The 18,579-nt window shown below is 43.7% G+C and overlaps 1 protein-coding gene across 4 annotated transcripts in view; it reads left to right on the top strand.

Annotated features, from left to right (window-relative positions):
• Positions 1–237: 237 nt before the first annotated feature.
• LOC103651374 (homeobox-DDT domain protein RLT2) overlaps positions 238–18,579 on the top strand; it is a 41,295-nt gene continuing 22,953 nt past the window's right edge. The window contains exons 1-14 of one of the 4 annotated variants that reach the window (XM_008676999.4): positions 238–1,072; positions 1,172–1,690; positions 4,815–4,891; positions 5,646–6,164; positions 6,249–6,341; positions 6,412–6,576; positions 6,667–6,889; positions 8,741–8,841; positions 11,068–11,154; positions 11,620–11,754; positions 11,876–12,031; positions 12,660–12,869; positions 12,961–13,674; positions 13,751–14,299. In XM_008676999.4, coding sequence (XP_008675221.1) covers positions 853–1,072; positions 1,172–1,690; positions 4,815–4,891; positions 5,646–6,164; positions 6,249–6,341; positions 6,412–6,576; positions 6,667–6,889; positions 8,741–8,841; positions 11,068–11,154; positions 11,620–11,754; positions 11,876–12,031; positions 12,660–12,869; positions 12,961–13,674; positions 13,751–14,299 — 3,768 coding nt within the window. In that variant the 5' untranslated portion in view covers positions 238–852. Of the gene's footprint in view, positions 1,073–1,171; positions 1,691–3,802; positions 4,004–4,814; positions 4,917–5,645; positions 6,165–6,248; positions 6,342–6,411; positions 6,577–6,666; positions 6,890–8,740; positions 8,842–11,067; positions 11,155–11,619; positions 11,755–11,875; positions 12,032–12,659; positions 12,870–12,960; positions 13,675–13,750; positions 14,300–18,579 lie in introns of those variants that run through there. The other 3 variants (XM_020550518.3, XM_020550517.1, XM_008677000.3) reach the window with 3 other exon arrangements.

Below are 18,579 nucleotides of genomic sequence, written 5' to 3'. Positions count from 1 at the left end.
CAGGTCGCAAATTTCCCACCAGAACCCAGCTAGCCAGTCAAAAGCACAAAAAGCCCACCACCGCTCCGCAAAGATCAAACCCCAAGAAATCCGAGCACCAGGGCAGCTACCCACGCTGCTAATTATTCCGTCCCATCCAACTCTCTCCATCGATCCAGATATTCCTTTTTAATTTCCTTTCCTCGTCGCGCAGCAGCAGCAGCTCGACTGCTCGACCACAACAGCAGCTGCCGCGCAACACAAAACACACTCCAGACTCCACTCTCCCACGGAGAAAAAACAAAACAAAACAAAAGAAATACGAAGCCTGAGCCTCTCAGCCAGCACCCCCCAGGCGAAAAGGGAACGAACGGGGGCGGAGAGGAAAAAAGGGGGTTTGGTTTTTATTGGCTGCACACAATGGCAGCAGCGATCCGAACCCAATCCCCATCTCCGCAGCGCGTGGGTAATAATCCCAGTTCGAGCAGTCGCCACACGCCCGTTGCTGCTGTTCCTGGCTTGCGGCTTCGCCAATCTCCGCCACACCCCTATCCTTTCCCTTCTTCGTCGCCTCACCCACCACCCCATCCGCTGCGGCGGTGTTCGTGGTGTTCAAGTAATTGTTTTTGGTGGTGTCATTATTCCTTTTCCTCCTCCCAGTTCAAGCCATCGGTGCTGGGTATTCTTCGCCACGGGGATCCAGCCGCACATCGATTCTCCTTTTTCCACCCCCTCGCTCCGCGACGCGGGGTATAATAGCGACTGCGAGGCATTTGGTGCGGGCAGACGCTACGAGGTGGGGTGAGAAAAGTTTCTGCGCCTTGCTTTGCAGAAGGTGCTCGGATCTAGGTTTCAAGGCCGTCGATCGCCGCCATGGACGCCGGCGGGGACGAGGACGGCGCCGGGAAGGCGGCGCTGGAGAGCACTGCCGAGGCCGCGACCCTGCCACCGGCGTCAACAGTGGCGGTCCCGTCCCCGGTCCCGGCTTCTGCGCCTGGGGCGGCCACGGGGACCTCAGGGTCGGGGGAGAAGCCGGTGAAGCGGATGATGAAGACCCCCTACCAGCTCGAGGTTCTGGAGAAGACCTATGCGGGTTCGTGGATTTCGATGAAGTGTTTTGTGTTCTTCCCCACCCTGGATTTTTGGGTGCTTTATCGATTGAGCATTTCCGGGGGTTTTTGGTTTGCTGCAGTGGAGCAGTACCCGTCGGAAGCTATGCGGCTGGAGCTGTCGGCGAAGATAGGGCTGTCGGACAGGCAGCTGCAAATGTGGTTCTGCCACCGCCGCCTCAAGGACCGCAAGCCACCGTCCAAGCGGCAACGGCGGGAGGAAGAGTCCGCGCTAGTACCAGTGATGCCTCCACCGCCAGTGTTACCAGCACCTGTGATGCCTCTGGCAAGCAGTGACCTTGTGGTGGGTGCTCCTGGGCCGTATGATGAGCCGCTGCACCCACTTCACTCGCGAAGGGGTGCTGGGCGTGGGCGGTCCTCAGCAGTCCCCAGGATTTCCATGCCGGATATTGGGAGGAGGTATTACGAGCCACCACCAATTATGATAGCGCCGCCTATCCCGTCGATGCAGCTCACGCAATATGAGCTCCGTGTGATTAATTCTGTGGAGTCACAGCTCGGGGAACCATTGAGGGAGGATGGTCCAGCGCTTGGCGTTAATTTTGATCCCCTTCCTCCTGGCGCCTTTGGTGCACCGATTGGTATGCATATTGAAATCTGAAGTCATTGTGTTTTACGAAAAGGTTTATGCTAGTGAATGCTCATGGTGGCCTGTCTGTGGAAATGTTCAAGCTTCTAGTATTCCTGGGCTGAATGATTGTTGATTTTGCAAACGCCTTTTTAAAGTATATGACTTCTAAAGTCACTAATCTTCCGTGTTGCCTTTGCTTATGGTAAAAGAACCTTGTAATTGATTTTAGTCAGGCCTTTTATATCCGAGTAAGTAGATTGATCCAGTATGATTGGAGAGGTGAATTTAATGATACACGTATATGGTACTAGTATATGCTATCAGTATGCTAGAGTAGATAATGTGGCAAGGGATATGAATGACTGATCGATGAAAATTTTAGATGAGGAGTAAGTGTGAAAATCTCACAGGTCTATTATCCGTAATAGGCCATCCTTGGATTAAGAATAAAACTAGTATTCTTCCTGTAGACGAGCATTCAGCTGAATATTATTTCTGTATATGAGGGACTGTCAAGCAAAATTTGCATATCATAAGGTCTCATTGAGCATAGCCATGTTTTAATTCCTTCTAATAAAACTGAGATCCATAATAATCTCTACTAAATATGCAACTATTCTATCCCTATTAACGCCCACGCGCACGGCCCATTTAGCCCTTGTATACATGAGTTGCCTTGTACTTACATAGAATATTAAAGTTCTTGTAATATTACCTGACCTGTTCAGTAATCGTCTTTGTTGTACATTAGCTTGGCATTTCCTTGCTCATGCACATCTGAAGCGCCTAAAAATCTCAATTTCAACATTTATTTTGCGGAAATGCTCCACATATGTCACAACTATACCAAATGTAAGTCCATGTAGACTTAGGGACATGAATTAAGGTAAGACGTACCATGACCCTATTGCTAAAATTTAAGGTAGCTGACAAGTTTGCTGCATTGTTTAGGTGCATTTAAGCATGGGCAGACATAGTAGAATGAAGCCAAAGGTTGCATTGGAGTTGTCATGGATAAATTGAGCTTGTTTGGGACTGCTCCACAAACCCCAACATGGAGCTGTAGCTGTTTGACAAAAGACTAGAGTTTCTAGAGCGAGCACCCTTATAGGTGTCTTGGAGCTGCACCTGTTTGGCTTAAAAACGTGGAGCGGAGCAGTCCCAAACAAGGCGTATTTGGAAGGATGTTAGATGGACTTGAACTTGGTATTCGAGGGAGCAGGTGTTTTAGTCCCTTTGGTTTAGAAGTAAAAAACCACCCACCTGGGTTGAACCCTTTGATCTTTTGGTTGAAAAGGAGATGTATGAATGGTTTGTATAGATACTAGATAGCAGTTTCCTTTCCTGGTACACTTTCTTATAGTGCTTAGTCATCAGTTTCCTTGTTTCTCTATTATTACTTGCTTTTTTTTGCTGTGTTAATCTTCTGTACTATATTTCCCTATCCGCATTTTGTTAGTTGTGTCATAGAATGAAATTTGGGGCCTATTTGGGATTGCTTAAGCTCCTGGTTTTTCGCCTAATTTGGAGTTTGCGGGTTAGAATCAAATGGTTTGTCTCGGTTTTTAGTCTAAAGTAGGAGCAAAATGCCTCAATGTTTTGCTCAAAACCTCTCAATCTACTTCAGCTCCAGCTCTGCAAACTCGTGGAATTCGTAGAGCTAGAGATACCCGGCTTCATAAATTCTTGGAACTGGAGCTCTCTCAAAGAGACCCATCAAGCGACAGTATGTGTGCTGACTGCCTGGAATTATATTCCGCTGCTATTGAGACTGGTGAAGCCCAATTAGTTTTAGGGCAGAGTGGAGCAGTGCAGCAGCTTCATACATTTGCGTCATATATATCAGAACGAGGGAGGGGTTAGATTGGAGACAGCTGCACTAGTGCCTCCCCAACTCCCAAGAGGAAGAATCACGCCCAAAATGTCGTCTTGCGCATCCAGTTGTGACATTGTAATCTGGTTGGTGTACAGTCAGCTGCCACTAACATCTACTTCATACTGGCAACTGAAGATGTGATGATTGGTGGGCCCTTATGTCTAACTGGTCTACCTGGGCTTTTAGGCGAGGCCCATTTAGTATTTGGGCAGGGGAGATCGGTGTAGCTTTGCATCAACCTCCCTAGAAATAGTTTGCTGCGCCGCCGCCTGTGCTATAATATTTTCGTTGACATCAGAAGACAAGATCAGGGAGGCAGCAAGGCGAGCCTCGCCCCAACTAGATCTACCCCCATAGTTTGTCAGCAACTCAGCATCCATGTTTGTTCTTACTGAGGGCGAGGGAGGGTACTTACTGGGAGGTGAAAGGGATGATATTATGGCAACGGTGAGGCTGCGTTAGGCCCTTTTACTTTCTCTTCCCTGTGCTCTAGATCCCATTTCTTTTTCCATATGCCCTGCCATCAGGCTTGCCAGCAAGACGCTGAATCAGCTAAGGCTAGTTGACGACTACTTACCAAGTCACCCAACTTGGCATGGAAGTTCAATGCTCTAGGATAGGTTATGGGTAGATTAGACATTGCCATATATCTCTAGATCCAATATGCAGGATTTAACTTGATTATGCTTAGGGGGACATGGAAAATAGTGCGGATCAGCATTTTGTTACTTTTGTATGGTCCTATGTATCTATCATCCAATCATACTAGATCTCATCTACTCCCTCCATCCCAAATTATAAGTCATCAAAACATCTCAAAGTTTGACCAAATTTATATAATAAAATAATAATATTTATGATACTAAATAAGTATCATTAGATTTTTCATTAATTACATTTTTTCATAGTATACCTATTTGATGTCATAAATCGTTGTAACCCTCTCTATAATTTTTGTCAAACTTGAGATGCGTTGACTTTCCAAGAAAGTTGGAATGCCTTATAATTTGGAACGGAGGGAGTATTGCCTAAACTTTGATTTGGATGACAGAGAAGGCTTGGCACTGGAACACACCCCTTAACATTTTACAAACAAAAGATTAGTTGGGCATTTACTAAATGGCATGCATCTAAGTCTTGTATAAGTTTCTTTATTTAGTGAATAAAAGTTCTTATGAGGATTCTATTAATAGCATCTATGCACTTACCAATACAAGTTCTAACCATCGAGAATCTTTTCCTGTGTATTCTTTGGCAGTTCCAGAGCAACAAAAGCAGCCTGTGCGATCTTATGATGCGGAGATATTTTCTTGGCATGATCAAAAACTCTTAAAGGTATATCCGTAGGAAACTTTTAAATGTAAGTTTGTATCTCTTATATATATATATATCTGTTGTGGATTCATGCCATTGCATAAACTGGGTTTTCTGATTTGAATGTTCTTGCTTTTTCAAGTGAAATTGCTTCAGTGCTAAAATGATGGTGGTGTGAGTTTTATTTAATTTTCTCCTATGGATATAAGATGCAATTATTAGCACTGCAGTTGCTATGCTGATTTATTAGCGCTAAACTTCGATGCCCTACTCAAATGAGTGCATGTGCATCATGCCTCTAAGTCAGTTCGGAATAGGACATGTATTTCTATCTTTTAAATGATAAGAATGCCTATGAAGATTAAAACCATAAATCATGTTTTACCAGTTCTATGAGCACCCCAAAGTGGTCAAGACTTAAGACTTGGCCATTGAGTAGTACATAGTGCAGGTGTGCTGTAGGTAATGTGGCGAGGCTACTAAGAATTTGGTAACTTGGTTGCAACAGATATTGGCATGACATGACTATTATGTAGTACTTGGTGGCCCCCTTTTCTCTGCATTAGTTCTGCACATCAAGCTACACATGGATGGTTATGTTTCCTATGGTTTAGTTAAGAAGAGCTACTTTGTTCCCCTAATGATATTTGCATTAACCTGTATTAGATTTCTGGGTGAGACTACTCCCTGTGCCATAGCTACCATATTAAGGCTTCTATGGTCCTCTTTATTTTCTAAGTATCACCTTTTTTTATCTCCTGTCCCCCTCCCCCAGGCTTCAGCATTTTTACCTAATATGGAATCCCCATTTGTTCCAAATTCGTTTACTGGGAAGAGAAAATCACCAGTTGGTAATTCAGCCATAGTTCAACCTCATGTTGGATCACGGGCTGTTCATGAGTATCAGTTCCTTCCTGAGCAACCAAGTGATACATATGAGAGGGCAACCCGATCTCACTACTATGACACTCCAGTGGAAGTTTCAAATGCTAGGATACCTTCTATCACATCAGGATCACAACTTCTCCATGGATCTGAGGAGGCTGCGCCTAGTTATGCTTTTCAAGGTCACACATCTGGTTCTAGCCTGTTGCCTCCGTCCAGCAGGCCCCAAGTGTTTCCAGCAGCACCAACAGATTATGAGATGACTCAGTCTAATAGCAACCTTAGTTCTGTTCCTGTTGAAGGACAGTTTGATATTTCTCAGGTTGCTGCATTTGAAAACCCACCTGTATCATCTGAAATAATAGCTTATCATGATGAAGATACTTCTCGCGTGGAAAGAAAACGAAAAGTATGATTTCTGAGTTCATATACTCATGTTGCCCTTCAGCTTTATAGTCGTATACATTTTAAATTTGTCTGGGATTTTCTTCAGCATAGTGAAGAAGCAAAGATTGCAAAGGAAGTTGAAGCTCACGAAAGACGAATTAGGAAGGAGCTTGAGAAACAAGATATGTTGAATAAAAAGGTATTACTGATTCTATATAATTGTAGATGCCTTCCTCTTTAAATTCGTTTGCAATGTGATGTCTGTGCAGAGAGAGGAGCAAAGGCGCAAGGAAATGGAGAGACTTGATCGTGAGAGAAGAAAAGAGGAGGAGAGATTACTGCGTGAGAGGCAGCGAGAAGAAGAGAGGTTCCAAAGAGAGCAAAGGCGCGAACATGAGCGTATGGAGAAGTTTTTGCAGAAGCAATCTAGACGAGTTAGTTTCTAGGTTTCTAGAATGTTAACTGTAAATGTAGTGTAGTAAATAATATTAAATAGCTTATTTCTTCTGTCTACACCTGTGCAGGCAGAGAAACAAAGGCAAAAGGAGGAACTCCGAAAAGAAAAAGAAGCAGCAAGGCAAAAGGCTGCCAATGAAAGGGCTACTGCACGTAGGATTGCACGGGAGTATATGGAACTGGTGGAAGATGAGCGTTTGGAATCAATGGAATTAGCTGCTCAAAACAAAGGGTTGCCCTCAATGCTGTATCTTGACAGCGACACATTGCAGCAGCTTGATTCCTTTCGAGGTATGTTACATGGTGTAGTTTAGTTCCAAACTCCTTAATGATATACTCTTTCAGAAATAATGTGTCACTTCAAATGACTTTCTTGGGCGAAATTCCAGTTTCCTGTGCATCCACTAACAAAGTATAACTAAAGGCATAGACACAGGCTAACCTTTTTCATTGTATCTATAGTCTTTTATGTTACAAGCCTATGGAATTTCTAGGTAAGAATCTGAGCATAGAAGAATGCTTCATGCCTACTGCTTTAGGGTCACCACATGTGCATTCATAATAGAGGACTTCTTAACATGAAGATTTTAGGGATTGTTTGGATCTCAAGTTATGCCTTGGTCTGTTTCAAAACAGTGATAGGAAATCTATTTTTTTCTAAGAGCAGACATGTGCAGGAGGCTCCGCCATGAGTGGGGTCTGGGGAAAAGATAAACCGAGGCAAGCCTTTCCCCCTCAAATGTGGAGAGGCTGCTTCGAAGCCGTGTCCTAGTGACTCCGTGAGGCAGCTCTCACCACCAATGATTTCAAGTCGCCTAGTCGCCTGGTCGAACCCTGGGACCGACCTGGCGACTAGTCGCGATTAGGCGACGACTAGGGCGACTAGTCGACCCCTAGTCGGTCCTAGTCGGTCCCTGGTCGTCCTAGACTAGTAGCTATACTTATATTGGTATATATATAAATATACCTGTATACATTATATAAATTAGAACAAACAACTAGGATAAACAAAGTAACATATTGCTTCATTGTGATTTGTGACTTACCTGAACCTGATGGGCTAAAAAAGGCCCAATAACTGAACCCTAGCCAGGACGACCAGGTCACACAAGTCGGACGACTAGTTGCCCTAGTCGACGATTAGTCGGACGACCAGGACGACCAGGTTGTCTAGTCGAGTCGTCCACCAAATCGTGCACTAAATACCGACCAGCCCGACTAATCGCGTCGGACGACTTGAAATTAGTCACCACTGCACAAGGCCTGCCCTTCATTTTTTTTTCTAAATTTTTAAAAAACTCAGCAGAATTTTGGAGTTTTGGAAAATTACTCCAGTACTTCTTAATCCAGAGAATTCAAAGTATAATACAAAAATGCACTTTTCACCTAATATTTCGCTTCACATTACTCTCACTGTTCACAAATTAAATTTTGATTTCCTACAACTCACTTGAATCTTTCTTGTTGGTAAAATACTAAAATTCCTCAAAGCTTTTCACCACATAGTCGTTTATTTAGCAATAGTTTTCTTTTGTGAACATGCAGGAGTGCTGCATATTGTAATCTTAAGAAGAAAAAGGTCAAGACACCCTTACAAACACACTTACTCACAACAATGTTTCTAAGACAAAATGCTCGCCTTGGTTGCAGAACAAAACCGACATCGACCTAGGAACAAAGACTCACTCAGGTGGTAGGGTAGCTAGGTAGGATATACCTCTGGCCTGGCTAAACTATAAAACCTCACTTTCTCATTGGCTAGCAACAAAGCTCCACACATATTAGGCAGTGCTCGTAAAAACACAACTATTTTGATGGTTCCAAAGTGTCCACACCCCTAAGGTGATAATCTAATTCGAACCTTGATGTGCTTGTCCATCGGCCTCCTCAAACCTCATTAATTCTATCCTACTGGTCCACAGAGGACGTCCCTCCAAGCTTCGAGAGATTTTGCATGCTGATGTTTTGCAATAGAAAAATGGGCCCACTCATTTAACATGTATTGTTATTTAAGGCATTATTACCAAATGAACATACATGTGACAATATGATAGTTTGTTTGGGTTTTACGTTTTACTTACATTGGAAGCCTAACTGCATATTTCAATTTACATGTTTTGGATATTTATTCTCTTTTTCCAGGCATGCTAAGTCAATTTCCTCCTACAACGGTGAGAATGAAGTTGCCATTTTCTATAAAGCCTTGGACTGGATCCGAGGATAACGTTGGAAACCTTTTGATGGTAATGTTGTATTCATCTTACGTTCATACTCTTTTTATAATTTGGACAAGAGATGTTGAGATCCTAAACATATCTTGGTTAGTATTGTTAGCAAAGGTTTTAGGGTTGCCTTGATTCATTAATGGTTACATTATATTTGTCGGAGGGGAAATCCTCCGGCCGGGTGGCGGAATGCACCCGCCCCGATCCTAAGATGAGGGGCCCTAGAGGTTTGCCTGACCGAATGGATGAACACAAGAACACAAGGATTTAGAGTGGTTCGCACCGCTGGAGCGTAATATCGTAGATCCACTGTGAGTTGTATTGCTTGAAAGCTTGAGTGTCGTGGGTCTGAATGTGAGTCGACCTCCCCCCGCGTCGCAAGTGCTCTCCCTTTCATAGTCCAAGGGAGCTGGACCCCGACAGGTGGGCCCATGAGTTACTATAATATGAAGCGTGAGGCGTCGGGTAGAGCTGGCGGTGCTAGATCTTCTGGGCGCGTATCTCCTCTTGGTTGTTGTGCTGGCTCTTGACGTCCTGTCTTCTTGCACCGTCTAATTGGAACACAGACACAGGCCTCAGTGTAGGTTGCGGCGTAGTCTGATATGCTGTCGTGCGTAGGGGTGTATGGACGATGTCATCCTGTCTCCTTCGCCGGTCTCTTCATGCCTCGGTAACACACGAGGAACAGTAAAGGTCATAATGAAGGGCGCCCAAGCGGCACATTGAGTCAATGTTGTTGCCTTGGAAACGTGCGGGTAACAGTGTATCCCATACATTGCAGACTGGGCGCGTTGCATGCATTTAGTGCGGGGGGGGGGGGGGGGTATGCCACTTGCCACTGACGTGGGCATCCCGCCCTCACCTAACGTTGGCGGGCCCCACGTCAGAGGCTTAGTTTCGGCACCACCCGACGGCTTACGTCAGGCGTGCATGACCACGTGTCGGCACCGGACCTCTGCCTGGGCAAGGAGCAGGCCCGAGAACGCGTGGTGACGTGGTACCCCTGGGCTAGGGTCCCAGAACATGCTTGAGGGGGTCCGGGACCCAACCTTATTAGTCCGGACACGTGACGCCTGGCTTGAGGTCCGGATGGCACACGCGGGGTTCGGAATCACTATGGAGGTCTGGAACTGATCTCGCAGCTAGAGAGTGCACTTTCTCTAGGGCCGTGGGCCCCTCTGGACCCTCTCTCCGGGGATCCGATGGGCCCATGTGGAGGTCCGGGTTCCGCCCGCTGGAACCTGGACCTACGGTTGAAGTTGCCGATTACTCCCTTTATGGGACTCGTGGTGATGGCGGTCCAGCCTAGGAAACGAGCCCAGCTGGCCCGTGGCTTCATATGGCGGGACTTAGCCTTAAGTCGGGCAAGCCACCTGGTAATCCCGTGGCTATGGGCAGCCACAGGGGTCTCGCCTTGACCCAGCAGGAGTGGGTACCCCATATTCAGGGTATCGACAATATTCATTGGGACATCAGTTCTTAAGAAACATCTGTCGTCTCCCTTGCTCAAAGGCTAGTAAGGCATGGTTCTTTTTAGGGGGAGATCACTTGATGCCTCCCATGCGTAGTGGGATCTTAAGGCACACTAGTAAACTCGGCCGGTAGGGGAAAGAACGCCCCCACTGTATTAAATTAAGAAGAAGCTCAATTGGAGCACCGACCGAGAAAGGTCACGAAAGCTGGTCCCCCGTGCAACATGATAGGAAAGAGGCAGGGAAAGGCCGAAGTTGACTTGGTAAGAGAAAATAAAAGGAGACTTGAAATGCTGAAATATACCCAAAGATTTAGCCTTAAATAGGAGTGAATGGAGAACAACTATCCACGTGCCTGAACCTTGATTTGTAGCTTTTGTTGGGTTTCAACTCTAGGCTACCCCAACTTGCTTGGGACTAAAAGACTTTATTGTTGTTAATCTCTTTTAGAAAATGGAAAAATCTGACCTCTGCCACCACACAGCCAGGTCTTACAACGTTGATAGAAAATTAGAAATTAAGAAAAAGAGTGCACCCAAATCTAAGAAAATTGTATGCAAAGTCTATATTGCTTTCCTATCCATTCTTGGCAAACACATCTAAAGATGCTTTGCTGTTCTTTGTTTATCTTCCCTTATGCTTCTCTCTATCTCTAGTACACGTGTAAATGTTTTAATACAATGACATCAAGTTTATGTTTGTCTGTGTACTTTAGTATCTATGGTATTCATATAATTTCATCTCAGGAGACATTTTGCTAACTGGATTGCAGGTGTGGAAATTCTTAATTACTTTCACTGATGTTCTGGGTCTTTGTCCAGTTACACTTGATGAGTTTGTTCAGTCTCTTCATGATTATGTAAGTTCCTTTTTTCTCTGGACTTCTGCATGTTTTTTTTGCTGGTAAAGTGATGGTAAAGGGAGGAAAATTGAATAAATAGATTTGTATGGTTATGTTCTTCACACTTCCAAACAGTGGTAAGATCAGGCATAAAAAACACATGGATGATTGATCAAATGTTATTTGTGGCTTTGGGCAACAAATGATTGATCAGTCACTAGGCTTGGAAGTTAGCATCTTCTGAAGCAATATACTGATAATTTACAATCTTCTTTCTTATATTTGTCTTTAGACTAAATCATAGTTTTTAAGGCGGTAAGGCGAGATGAGGTGAGCCACTGTCACCTTACCGCCTAGGCGAGCTAAGTCGGGCTAAGGCGAGCCACCCTCGCCTTACCGCTTAGGCGACGCTTAAGCGTCGCCTTAGGGACGCCTTAAAAACTATGGACTAAAATGCTATCACTATCACATTTCCTTTTATAGGATTCAAGGTTGTTGGGGGAACTGCATATTGCTCTGCTGAGATCCATTATAAAGGATATTGAGGATGTTGCTAGAACTCCATCAATTGCACTGGGGGTGAATCCAGGAGGTGGCCATCCACAAATTGTTGAAGGGGTGGGTATCGATTTGTGCATGCATATTTGATGTTAATATCAAATATTCTATTCCTTTTCTTTTGTCTGTTTCATGTTTTTTCTTTAATATATTTTTAAACATTCATGTGTCTTTCTGGTAGGCATATGCCTGGGGATTCAATATACGTAGCTGGCAACGCCATCTTAATCTTCTTACATGGCCTGAGATATTAAGACAGTTTGCTTTATCTGCTGGTTTTGGACCTCAATTAAAGAAAAGGACCGTAGAAGATTCTTACTATCGTAATGATAATGAGGTTTGTGCTTCTATACAACACACCTGCGTCTAAGATGATTTCGCTCAAAGTATATCTGTAGTATTATGTACTCCTAATATTATGTATTTCTCACTTGAATCAGTAAGATATTTGAATTTTGTTATAATTTTCTCCTTTACTGATACGGTACTTGTAAACATATGGTCAACCGATACTTGTGAAATTCAAAATAACCTCTTGGATGATGCCAGCAAGGCAGCAACTTACCAGTAATACTAAGGCCGTTTTTTTTTGCAGTCCTTTCAAATTTTGTGTACTTAACCTACATCATGATGCATCAGTTTATGGTAATTGAATAACCATGCGTCTGGTAATTGCTATCAAGAAATGCTTGTTTCTAGTATTAACTGTAAAATGCTTGAATTTTGTGATTTGGGACCTCGGTTCTAGTGACCCGGATGGTCAAAACTGAAAAGGTATTGTTGAATGTACTGAAATCATGACAATTCTCATGAACAATTTACATATATCTGAGCCATGTGTAGATAATATTAGTTCTCGGAAGCGGCATCCCCGTTGTGAGCTCACACCAAATTCTCAGTTTTCTGCATGATAAGAAAAAAGTTCTAAATGTATTTTCACAAGGTTAAGGCAAAATTTGTTGCAGGGTCATGATGGTGAGAATGTTATATTGACGATTCGAAATGGTACAGCAGCAGTGAATGCTGCTGCTAAGATGAAAGAAAGAGGTTACACCAATCGCCGTAGATCCCGCCACCGTCTCACTCCTGGAACTGTAAAATTTGCCGCTTTCCACGTGCTTTCGCTTGAAGGGAGCAATGGTCTCACAATATTGGAAGTAGCAGAAAAAATTCAGGTACATACACATATATGTATCTTTAATCCCTTTACCCTTCTCCTTAAAGTGGTTATCTTCAATTTTGTAAGCTGATTATTTTCCTGTTCAGAAATCTGGATTGAGAGACCTCACAACAAGCAAGACACCTGAGGCATCCATAGCTGCTGCCTTGTCTAGGGATACAAAGCTTTTTGAGAGAACTGCTCCTTCAACATATTGTGTGAAGTCGCCTTATAGAAAAGATCCGGCTGATTCTGAGGCTGTGTTGTCAGCAGCGCGTGAAAGAATTAGGGCTTTTCAGAATGTGCTTTCTGACTCTGAAGCTGAAAAGGAGGTAGATGAAGCTGAGAGGGATGATGATTCTGACTGCGATGATGGTGATGATGACCCTGATGGTGATGATGTGAATACTGAGGTGGAAGACGACAAGGATCCTCTTCTTGCTGTCAAGTCACAAGATGAAGTACCGAGTACAACTACAGTTATTGGCATAAAGGCCAATTTAGATGGTGTGGGTAATGCATTGAACTCATCAAGTAGTTTTACTAAATCAGCAAAAGGCGCTCCTCTCCCTTCTTTAGGCAGGTCCAATGCAGCAGATACTTCTAATGATTTGCCTCTTGGAGTCTCATCAGCTAATCATGAAGTAGTACCTGATGATTCTGAAAATACACAAATTGATGAAAGCAATCAAGCCGAGCCTTGGGTACGTGCACTAGCAGAAGGTGACTACTGTGACCTTAGTGTTGAAGAACGCCTTAACGCACTGGTTGCTCTTGTTGGTGTTGCCACTGAAGGGAACTCTATTCGTGCTGTACTTGAGGTATATATTGTGATCCTGCTAAACTATTCTATCTTGTCATTCCTCATTGGGAAACACCTGATCAAGAGTCTTGCAGGAGCGTTTGGAGTTAGCAAATGCCTTAAAGAAGCAAATGTGGGCAGAAGCGCAACTTGACAAGAGGCGTTTCAAGGAAGAATTTACTAGCAGAGTACAATATAACTCTGACATGGGTTTGAAGCCTGATATATATCAAGAAAACAACGTGACAGAGATTACTTCAACTCCAGCGTGTGATGCTTATAGAGAGAATGATGAACATGTCGGGACAATCAACAATTGTGAGATGCTTGATCAGCATAATCAGGGTAATGCTGGTAGTCTACCTTATGAGAGAAATGGCGTATGCCAGGAAATCCTCGCAACCCCAGATACTTCGTATGTTCAGCAGTATGCTTATGCTGATAAAAGGCGATCTCAGTTGAAATCGTACATTGGTCACCGGGCAGAGCAGCTTTATGTTTACAGATCCTTGCCCCTAGGTCAGGATCGGCGGCGAAACAGGTATTGGCAGTTTACAACTTCAGCATCACCAAATGACCCTGGCTCAGGAAGAATCTTTTTTGAATCCAAAGATGGATATTGGAGAGTTATCGACTCAGAGGAGGTAAGTGTTTATTATATTCTACTTGATTCATTTTTACTATTGTACTAAAAAGCTCTTAAGTCAGATCCCAAATCGTGGTATATGCTGGATAATATGTTTGTTAGCATCAGGCTATCTGTCATGTAGGATATATATATATTTTTAAAATGTCATGCGCTAATCTGGCTGTGAAGATTTAAGTGATTTTTGGTTCTGGAATTGCCAGTACTAATATTTCTGTATAAATCTGGCAATTACTGCTGACTTGGTCCAATTTATGACTGGCAAATGGTGGTAACCATTTTGAAAGTACTATTGGCAATCCAGCTACCTGCAGAGGTGAGCAATGAGCTCACTCTCACAACTCACGGCTAGAGGTACAAGAACACTGAGAACAGAGCACACACAGCACTAGCAGTCTAGCACAAGTCTGAATGTGCAGCAACTGAACTGCTTTCTCCATTGCATTGTCTAGTATATATACAAGTCTAGTACCCAACTATATGGTAGAATAGTACATGGCTTAGCCCAGTGTTCAACTACATGACTGATGTATGCCACTACATAGTTGGCCTATTGCCATACTCCTATAGTGCAATAGATGGACAGCAAGAACTGGCCACAAAACCAACTCTCTGCTGCAGAAAAAGTCAAAAGGGAGCAGCAGATTGTCTTACAAGTACCAGTGTACTTCACGCTAAAAAATATTGGGATTTGATCATTAGAGTTGCTAGGGCATTTAGGGCTTCTTTGGCCTAGCTATGTAGTAGAACTTTAGGATGGAGTAAAATTTTCTAACCAAAAGGCAGGTGCTTGTGGTTCGCTTAGCTTTCCCAAAAGGCAGGGGCATGTGTTGAGCACCAAAAATGAGTCCAGACGGTTCGAGCCATGGACGGTTCGAGCCGCGGACGGTTCGCGATCAGATTAACTCAGGCGATATTCCTTATCCAGTGCGTGTTTATCCAACTAACCACACGGGAATTTGTTGGGATACATCTAGGAACGGATCCAAACCTCCCTCCTATATATATGAAGGGGTACGACCGATTGACGCACGACACAATCGATCCAAATCAATACAATCTATTTTATTTGCTTGGTTTTTCATCGCATTAGGAGTAGGAGTAATTTAGACCTAGTTTAGCTTTTCCCCAACCCAAAATCTCCATCCCTCTTCGACTCTACATCGTCTAGGGACGTCCTGGGTGGCCTGCCAACCCCGAAGCACCCCTTGGAACTATCCTCCCCGACGGGGTCCTTCTCGGGGGCGAGTTCTAGGGTTGTCTAAGGAGGAAGACGACTCTGTATCTTCGCAGACCATCCGGGTCTACGCCGCGGACCGTCCGGTGCGGCGCAGAGAGGAGCCGCTCCTGCAGAGAGGCCGTGGACCGTCTGACCCTTGGTTGCAGACCATTTGCGCATCTGCAGAGAGCATCGCTATGCGTGGGCAAAAAACCCGATACCCATTACCCGAACTCGAATTACTCGGATCCGGACCTGAGCTACCCGAACCCGAAAAACCCAATGTACATTTCGGATACATGATCTGAAAACCCGATTTTTGTTTGGGTAATTCGGGTTATAGCTTTCGGTACCCGATTTACCCATTTTACCCGAAATAACTAAACACTGCATTCGTTAATAGGCCATGGGATGCAGCATACTGGCCCAACAACTTACTGTGCACATGCAACCCAGCCCAGTGCCCACATTCATCGTTATTGTTCAATAACCCTAGCGCCCCACCCCTCCTTATCCACTCCCAACTGGCGGCGCCACGGCGGCAAAGGCAAGACCGCAAGACTGCAACAACCTGCTACCCCAACGAAGCCCATGCGATGGCGACCTGCTTCTCCCTCTCGTCGACTGCTCCACTCCAGTAGCAGAGAAGCTTGGATGGCCAGCCATGTGTAGCCTGCACAGAATCCACCTTTTTGTATTGTCTAGTCATTTTGATTTGCTTTTAGTCTTTTGATGGAGCCAGGAACAAGAATCGTTGGTGAGAGATTATATTGACAATCTAATACAAGAGCCTGCGTAATATTGACAATCTAATCTCTCATGTAGATTGTCAATAGCATGTAGCCTGGTTTGTGTTCCCTGGTGACTGGTGAGAGCAAGGAACAAGAATAGCTAGCCAGGAACAACAATGGACCATTGTACTAGTAGATTGATCGTCAATCTGTTTCACTTTTTCGAGTAGATTTTAGTTTAAAGTTTATAAAACAGTTGGATTGGTTCAGAGTGGTTCAACTTGCGCACGTATCTGTTGAACCGGCCTGCACCAGTCGAACTGTGTATTTAACAATCTTTCGAAGTTTGTTGTGAATATTTTCAGATTAGCCTATTCACCCCCCCTCTAGGCTACTTTCAATTGGTATCGGTGCTTCGTACCTCATTTTACGCTTAACCGCGTGAGGAAATGATCATGTCTACTCAATGGGACCATGTGGATCCTCTCCTCGAGGAAATCCCCATCACATCTTCCGGTGAGGAAGTGGACCCCAAGGTCCTCGACCTCGCCATGAAGATTGCCGAGAAGATGTTCCTCAAAATGAAAGAGGAAGATGCTAAGAAAAAGGCCGAAGAAGAAGAATCAAGAAGAAAGGCCGAAGAAGATAAAGGTAAAGGAAAATTTGATTACAATGACGATCTAGTGGATCTTTTGGTGTCGAAGGTGTTGAGCAAGGTAAGTCTCAACACCGAAGGATCATCTACCAAAAGCAAAGGTAACGAATTTAGTAAAGTTCAATTCGATTACTTTAGAAATTTTATTCCCAACTTCTCTTCCGCTCCACTTGGAAAGTTACCAACTCTTAGTGAGTTGAACTATGACGAGTGGGCCGACAAGATGAAGTCGCATTTAATCGGTGTGCATCCTAGTCTTTGGGAGATTGTTAATGTAGGTATGTATAAGCCCGCCCAAGGAGAAGAGATGACTCCGGAAATGATGCAAGAGGTTCATCGCAATGCTCAAGCAGTGAGCATAATTAAAGGAAGTCTTTGTCCGGAAGAATACCGAAAAGTTCAAGGAAGAGAAGATGCCCGTGACATTTGGAATATTCTTAAAATGTCACATGAATGAGATTCTAAAGCTAAGAGACATAGAGTTGAAGCTTTGGAGAGTGAGCTTGCAAGATATGATTGGACAAAGGGTGAGTCACTTCAATCACTCTTTGATCGGTTGATGGTGTTAGTAAACAAAATAAGAGTGCTTGGAAGTGAAGATTGGAGTGACTCCAAGGTCACAAGATTATTCATGAGAGCATATAAAGAAAAGGATAAGAGTCTAGCAAGGATGATAAGGGATCGTGATGACTATGAGGATATGACGCCTCATCAATTATTTGTAAAGATTCAACAACACGAGTCCGAAGAAGCCCCTATCAAGACAAGAGACTCTCATGCCTTGATCACTAATGAACAAGACACTCCCAAGAAGAACAAAGACCACAAAGCAAAGAAAGTGGTCGAGACATCAAGTGATGAAGACACAGCTATGTTCATCAAAACATTCAAGAAATTTGTAAGAAAAAATGACAAGTTCCAAAGGAAAGGAAAGAAGAGGGCATGCTATGAATGTGGCCAAACCGGTCATTTTATAGCGGATTGTCCTAACAAGAAGGAACAAGAAGCCAAGAAGGAATACAAGAAGGACAAGTTCAAAAAGGGAGGCAATACCAAGGGATACTTTAAGAAGAAGAAATATGGTCAAGCCCATATTGGTGAAGAATGGAACTCCGATGAAGAGAGTTCTAGCTCCGAGGAAGAGGAAGTGGTGCCAAACGTGGCCATTCAATCTACGTCAAGCTCGCAACTCTTCACCAACCTACAAGACGACTCCTACACCGCAACTTGCCTCATGGCAAAAGGAGATAAGGTAACCTTATTTAGTAATGATTTTCCAAATGATGATGATGATGAACAAATTGCCATGAAAAATAAAATGATTAAAGAATTTGGCTTAAATGGATACAATGTTATCACCAAATTAATGGAGAAGCTAGATAAAAGAAAAGCAACTCTTGATGCTCAAGAAGACTTGCTTATCCTTGAAAAGGAAAGAAACCTAGAGCTTCAAGAATTGCTACACAATAAAGATGAAATGCTAGATGTCTTGACTAAGGAAGTATCTTTAGTCAAGATAACTATAAAGAATAAAGATAAAAAAGTAATTAATATGAAAACCTCTATAGCTAATCTTGCAAATGAAAAGAATGCACTTGAATCAAGCATGTTAAGCTTGAATGTTCAAAATCAAGAACTTCAAGTGTAACTTGAAAATTGCAAGAACATCAATG

The sequence above is a fragment of the Zea mays genome, chromosome 3, assembly GCF_902167145.1.
Source record: "Zea mays cultivar B73 chromosome 3, Zm-B73-REFERENCE-NAM-5.0, whole genome shotgun sequence".
In the NCBI taxonomy this organism is placed as follows: domain Eukaryota; kingdom Viridiplantae; phylum Streptophyta; class Magnoliopsida; order Poales; family Poaceae; genus Zea; species Zea mays.
The sequence above is the reverse complement of the archived record's forward strand: the minus strand, read 5'-3'. Positions and strand labels throughout refer to the sequence as shown.